The 6,998-nt window shown below is 41.1% G+C and overlaps 1 protein-coding gene across 1 annotated transcript; it reads right to left on the bottom strand.

The window, feature by feature from the left end:
• Positions 1-5,348: 5,348 nt before the first annotated feature.
• On the bottom strand, positions 5,349-6,281 carry LOC120067513. The gene has a single exon (XM_039019062.1). The coding sequence runs from the start codon at positions 6,279-6,281 to the stop codon at positions 5,349-5,351; it is 933 nt and encodes a 310-aa protein (XP_038874990.1).
• Between the last annotated feature and the right edge of the window lie 717 nt (positions 6,282-6,998).

Below are 6,998 nucleotides of genomic sequence, written 5' to 3'. Positions count from 1 at the left end.
ACTGTGGTCTCCAGCTTGCGTTCCGGAGTCATTCCACCACCAATCTTGTCTGCTCGGATTCATTTCCTACAGTGGACATTATTCAGGTTATTACTTACTAATTTCTTTTATATCCACTTATTATTCCTATTTCTTTTTCCTAACCTTTCCTGATTCTACTTTAGGTTTTCCTAGTCTATTTCATTATATTTATTTCTTTTTAGGTTTTGACCTAGCCTATCTTCTAATATTATCTGGCTTCCCTACCTTAGGTAAGCCTTTTCCTGATGCCGCTTTGGCTTTAACCTATCCCTTTTTTCCTTTATTTTTCCTAGATTCTATTTATACTTATGCTAGACTCAACTTTTTCCCAGGTTTTACAATAAATTCTTTGCTCTGATACCAAGCTGCCACAACCTCTTCCCTAGCCTTAGCCCCAAGACTTGGAAAGGAAGCGTGAGGGTACACTAAATTTAAATTTAAATTTAACATTCCCCCCCCCCCCACCATCTATTAAAGATTTCAAACATGTTTACAACACTATATCTAACTTTCATACACATAGTTCAATTTCCTATATTCTTTATTACATGATCCGAGTCGTGTCTTGAGAAATTTACCAAGTCCTAGTGTGTTGGTGGTTAGTGGACTCCTTCCTAAAACGCTCCGCTTTGCTACCTGGGGGGGGGGGGGGGGGAGGGATATAAGAAAACATTTGGAAGAGTGTGAGCTACTAAGCCCAGTGAGTGGTGCTTTTAAAATAATAATCACTTTGCAACAAATTTTTTTGGGGAATCAAATCCATAATCACATTACAGTATATTATCTGAATCGTGTACATTCATTCATCATCATGCCCAAGTTCCATGCCTATACGTGGCATGCTCATAATCAATGGACACATTATCAATCATAACAAACTTTTTATGGAAACTTTCCTATAACTCACTTTCCCGCCAATGTACACATCGATAATTTTTTTCCTGCTAGTCATGCTTAGGTAACTTGACTATATTTTTCGTCGGTCGTAACCGAACTATTATTTCCCGTCGATCAAGGCCGACTATATTTTCCCACCAAACACCTTTTGTTAAGCATGCTAACTTATGTAATCCGGGTATAATCTCATTTTCCATAGAATTTTACAACCAATATCATGGCGATCAACATAAACATCATAAGCATGTGTTTTGTACTTACATATGCATTTATTCAATATATCAATGCATAAATCTAAGTAAACACTCACTGCAAGCAAGTTTTTCCACTAAAATCACCTTGAGAATACTTTCTTGAAGAATTCCTCAATTAATACTTGTTATATCAATAAATAATGTCAAAAATAGTCAAAATACCATTATATAATGAAAATACCAGCTTACTCTACTCCAATTTAGCCAAAATCCTAAAATTAGCCTCTTTAGAGGTTATTTGGTCCGTGGTAGGCAGCTGGGCATTGGGCAGTAGGCAGTGTGGGTGTGTTGTGCTGCAATAGGGGGCTGGTGCAATTTGGGCGTGATGCGTCGCACGGGAGGGGCAACTGTGTTTGGCTAACGCGCGGGATGCGTCGAATGTTTTAAGCCTTCATAGGCATTTGGACTTTTGGTCAACCTTTTTAAGATAATTTTAATGTTTTCCACCCTTATGTTCCAATATCCTTACTTAGGATTTTTTCTTCTCTAATTTAACCTCCCACTTTTTAGATTTAGTGTTAGTCTTACAACGGCTGGTGCGTGCGTTGTGGACATAGGCTGGGAGTGGATCATGCGTTTGCACCCACCATAGTGATGTTAGGAATGACTGGTGGGTGGGGCAGGCTTGGTGTGGCTTTGGAAGCAATCGTAGATGACGAACGCGTCCTTGGTTTTGCAGGTGTTTTGGCCCTTGGCTTGGAGGTAGTTTTGAGTTTTTGGTTGAGGGGTCTTAGGTTTAGGTTGAGGGGTCTTGGCCAGAGGGTAACGATGGGTTTTGGAGGTTTTGGAAGGGAGTTTTCGTGGGTGTTATGGAAAGGTTTCGAAACAGACGACTGTTGGGAAGAGGTAGCTCCGCCGTGTGTGGGTTTGGTTTGGGCAAGGGTTTTGGTGATTTTTCTAGGGCTCGAGGGAGGTGAAATCGAAACAGAGGACGAGGAATAGGAGTTTACTGGTGAGTCGTTCCTAAAGTTCACGGACTGGTTCTAGCTATCTGAGGCGGACGACATTGTGGTCGGAGAAGCTCAAGCGAATCGGAAGCGAGGGAGATGGAGAGGTTTTTTTTCCTTTCTTTTGTTACAAAGAACTCGAGAATGAAAATGAAGAAGAAAAAGGCTTCGAATAGTTGGGTCCTTTTATAGGCTGGGAGAGAATTAGCGGCTGATGTCAGGAGGCACATGTCGTCTGTAATAAATGTAAAGCTGAAGAGATGTCTCGGATTTCTAAATACTCGAGTGTTTTTGTGTTCTCGAGATGCATCCCTTCAACTGAGCCATGCGTTAGACTTGCGTCTAACGCGTTCGTTATTCCCAACTCGATTATACACAATATTTAAAGAAAAACAAATAAGTTTCCAACTTTTATAAAAGCAAAAATAAAGAACAATCTTAAAACAACCAAGCAAATAAATCAACAAACTCAAATGCATCATAAAATAAAGAATGCAAAAAGATAAGGATAGAGGAAGTGTCCCTGAAATATATGGCGATGCAAATTCAGGGATACTTCAACACGAGCCTCAATTGGCTTCGCGTAGTGCAAGAGATGACTTTTGGCATTCCAGTCCATCTTCAAAGTAAGGCTTCACTCTCTAGCCGTTTACTTTGAATGCGTTGGTGCCATCTTCTCGCGTTATTTCCATAGCTCCATATGGAAAGATTGTCTTAATGATAAAGGGTCATGACCACTTGCATTTTAGTTTTCCTGGAAACAAACGCAGACGTGAATTGAACAATAGAACTTTTTGGCCAACAACAAGTTCTTTCTTACTGATGCGTTGGTCATGCCAACGCTTTGTCTTTTCTTTGTACATCTTGTTGTTCTCATACGCATTCAATCACCACTCCTCGAGCTCATTGAGCTGAAGTTTGCATTGAGTGCCCACGGCGTCAAAGTTCATGTTTAGCTTCTTAACTACCCAAAACGCCTTCTGCTCCAACTCTAAAGGTAAGTGACAAGCTTTTCCAAATACAAGAGAGCATGGAGACATACCTATAGGAGATTTGTAAGCAATCCTGTAGGCCCAGAGTGTTTCATCCAGCCTCTGTGCCTAATCCTTTCGCATTGCATTGACGACTTTCTCTAGGATAGACTTGATTTCTGGATTTGATACTTCTGCTTGACCGTTTGTTTGTGGGTGGTAGGAAGTGGCAATTTTGTGCCTGACATTATATTTTGCAAGTAATTTGGAAATGATGCGATTAATGAAGTGCGTACCTTCGTCGCTTATCAGGGCCCTTGGCATTCCATATTGTGTAAAGATGTTCCTAGTAAGAAACTTAGATACAGTGGATGCATCATTCCTAGCACAAGCTATTGCTTCTACCCACTTAGATACATAATCTACTGCAAGTAGGATGTACTGTTGGCCACAGGACAGGGTAAAAGGTCCCATAAAATCTATGCCCCAAACATCAAACAGCTCAACTTCGAGAATATTGTTCAAAGGCATTGCATACCTTGATGAAATATTCCCAATGCGTTGACAGGGGTCACATTTTCGAACAAACTCTCTCGTATCTTTAAAGAGGGTGGGCCAAAAGTATCCACTTTGAAGGACCTTCGTTGTGGTTCTTTGCCCACCGAAATGCCCTCCGTAAGGAGATTCATGACACTCAGCTAAGATGCATTGTGTCTTCTCCTCCGGAACGCATCGATGCATTATGGAGTCAGGGTCTTGTTTATATAGAAACGGTTCATCCCAGAAATAAAACTTGTTGTTATGAATTAACCGATTCTTTTGCTGAGAGTTGAAGTTCCCAGGGAATTGCTTAGTGGTTAAATAATTGACTATGTCCGCATATCAAGGTTCCCTGCCTTCAACTCTAAACAAGCTTTCATCAGGAAATGAATCCTTGATTTCACCTTCTTGGGCTTGCATTTCTTGATTCTCTAGTCTGGACAGGTGGTCAGCCACCTGATTTTCTGTTCCCTTTCTGTCCTGAATATCAATATCAAACTCCTGTAGCAGCAGCACCCATCTTATCAACCTTGGATTCGCATCTTTTTTGCTCATCAAGAATTTTATGGCTAAGTGGTCGGTGTATATGACACACCAACTAAGTAAGATTGAAACTTTTCAATGCCAAACACTACAGCCAACATTTCCTTTTCAGTAGTGGTGTAATGTTCCTGAGAGTCATTTAGTGTTTTGGATGCGTAGGAGATGGGATGTATCAAATTACCCTTCTTCTGCCCTAACATTGTTCCTACTGCCACAATCACTCGTGTCGCACATGAGAATACAAGCATTGCGTCCAGTCTGGTGCTATCACTACTAGAGCTGTCGTCAATACATACTTCAAGGTTTCAAACGCGTCAAGGCACTCTTCATTAAAGTTGTGGGCCGGTTCGCCTCTAGTAATGTTTGCTTAGAGGTAGCGCAATCTAAGAGAACCCTAAACGAATCGTCTATAGAAGCCCAGCATGCTCCAAAAAACTTCGTAAAAGTTTTAAACCATTTGATGGTGGTGGAAGTTTTGGCTAGGACATCTATTTTGGCTTATCTACTTCCAAAGCCAGCTTAGATACTTTGTGACGTAAGACAATTTCCTTCAGTCACCATGAAGTGAACATTTCTCAATTGAGCACCAAGTTTATTTCCTCACATCAAGCGAGGACGACCTCCAAATTATCTAGGCATGATTGGAATGAGTCTCCAAAGATTGAAAAGTCATCCATGAAGACTTCAATGGTCTTTTCTAGGAAGTCAGAGAAGATAGCCATCATACATCTTTGAAATGTCCCAGGTGTGTTACACAGCCCAAAGGGCATGCGTCTGAATGCAAATATTCCAAAGGGACAAGTAAACGTAGTCTTCTCCTGATCTTTCGGATTTATTAGAATCTGGTTGTAACCAGAGTATCCATTGAGAAAGTAATAAAATTCTTTGTGCACAAGGCTATCAAGCATTTGATCGATGAAAGGAAGGGGGAAGTGGTCTTTCTTAGTTGCTACATTGAGTTTCCTGTAATCCATACAGATGCTCCAGCCCATGACAGTCCTCGAGGGTATGAGTTCATTATTGCTGTTGACTATCACGGTTGTTCCCCCTTTCTTGGGAATGCATTGGACTGGACTTACCCAGCTACTGTCAGATATAGGATAAATAACTCCCGCGTCCAACCATTTTAAAATTTCTTTCTTGATCATTTCTTTCATTATGGGATTCAGCCTTCTTTAAGGCTCGATTGACCCCGACTTCCCTTCTTCCAGCCTAATCTTATGCATGCAATAAGATGAACTAATGCCATGGATATTTGCAAGCGTCCAGCCTATTGCACACTTGTGCTTTTTTAGCATCTGCAAGAGAGATTGCTCATTAGGCTCTGTAAGATTTGCGGAAATGATCACAGGTAAAGTGTTGTTGGTTCCAAGGAATGCATATTTCAAGTGTCCAGGTAATTGTTTCAACTCAAGTTCTGGTGGTTCTTCAAGTGATGGACGCGTTGGTTTTGCCCGTCGCTCAATCAGACTTGGTGGCTCTGATTCTTTTAGGTTCTCCTCCAACGCGAGGACCTCACATACATTAGTCTCTTCTTCAGGCAACTCAATACTGTTTAGTTGACAATCTTCACTATCTGGGAACTTTAATGCATTGAGCACATTAAACTTTATCTCCTCATTATCCACGCGGATAGTTAATTCGCCTTTATGCATGTCAATTAAAACTTTCCCATTAGCTAAGAAGGCGCATCCAAGGATAATTGGTACCTCCCTATCTGCTTCATAGTCCAATATAATAAAGTCTGCTGGGAATATGAGATTGTCAACCTTCACCAGAACGTCTTCAATCTTCCCTTCTGGGTACTTAATTGTTCTGTCAGCGAGATGAAGAGTAACAGAAGTAGGTTGTGCTTCGCCAATCCCCAATTTCTTAAAAATTGAAAGTGGCATGAGATTAATGCTAGCTCCTAGATCGCACAATGCATGTCCCACATCCAATCCTCCTATCGAACAAGGAACTGTGAAACTCCCAAGGTTCTTCTGCTTCTTTGGTAGACTGTTGCTTACTAACACGTTATATTCCTGCGTTAGCGCTATTACTTCCTTCTCACTGACTCTTCTCTTCTTCGTCAAAATGTCCTTCAAAAATTTGACATATATTGGCATCTACTCCAAAGCCTCTATCAGTGGAAAGTTGATTTGCAGCTACTTTAGGAGCTCAAGAAAGCGTTTGAATTGTTGTTCATCATTCTTCTTCATCAGACGCCTAGGAAATGGTGCGTTTAAAGTCACTTCCGGCTTTCTCGCGTTAGACGTATTGGGTTCTGAATGGCTTGTAGTCTTAGGCGTTCTTTCTTCCTGATCCATTGAATGTGTGATGCATTCTTTCGAAGGACTACTATTTCTTTGATTTATAGGCGTTGGTCACATCCACTTGGTGAATGGGCAGCACTAAAGTCCATGCCCTGGTCAGCATTAAAGTCCATTCCCTGATTAGCCGCCTGACTCTCAGAAGTTTTTCAGACGCCGTCTGCTACGTGGAAGCTTTTTAGATGCCGCCTGCTGTAGGTGCCCATACTTGCATGTGGTGATGTGACACAATCAGCCTAGAGCAATGAATCATCTCTGTGGAACTCCCCCCGACGCTTGGCCCATGCGTTAGAGCTTTTCCTGTGGCACTTGTCTAATACGTTTACGTTAATCCTTGCGTTGAAATCCTGCAATACAATGCGTTAGTGCCACGATATTTAGTACTAAAACTTCTTTTGCATGAGTTTGCTAATGTTTGAATAAATCCATGCGTTTCTTCTAAAAATGAGGAGATCTCTCATTAAAAACCTTAGTTGTTCAAACTTAAGAGCAAAAATAACTTGTATTTCTACA

Source organism: Benincasa hispida, chromosome 12, assembly GCF_009727055.1.
Source record: "Benincasa hispida cultivar B227 chromosome 12, ASM972705v1, whole genome shotgun sequence".
Lineage (NCBI taxonomy): Eukaryota > Viridiplantae > Streptophyta > Magnoliopsida > Cucurbitales > Cucurbitaceae > Benincasa > Benincasa hispida.
Note: the sequence above shows the minus strand (reverse complement) of the source record. Positions and strands in the feature narration are given on the sequence as shown.

Excerpts from the sequence above, each read along its gene's own strand:
- LOC120067513 (XM_039019062.1), bottom strand. The coding sequence starts at position 6,281 with ATGCCAATATATGTCAAATTTTTGAAGGACATTTTGACGAAGAAGAGA.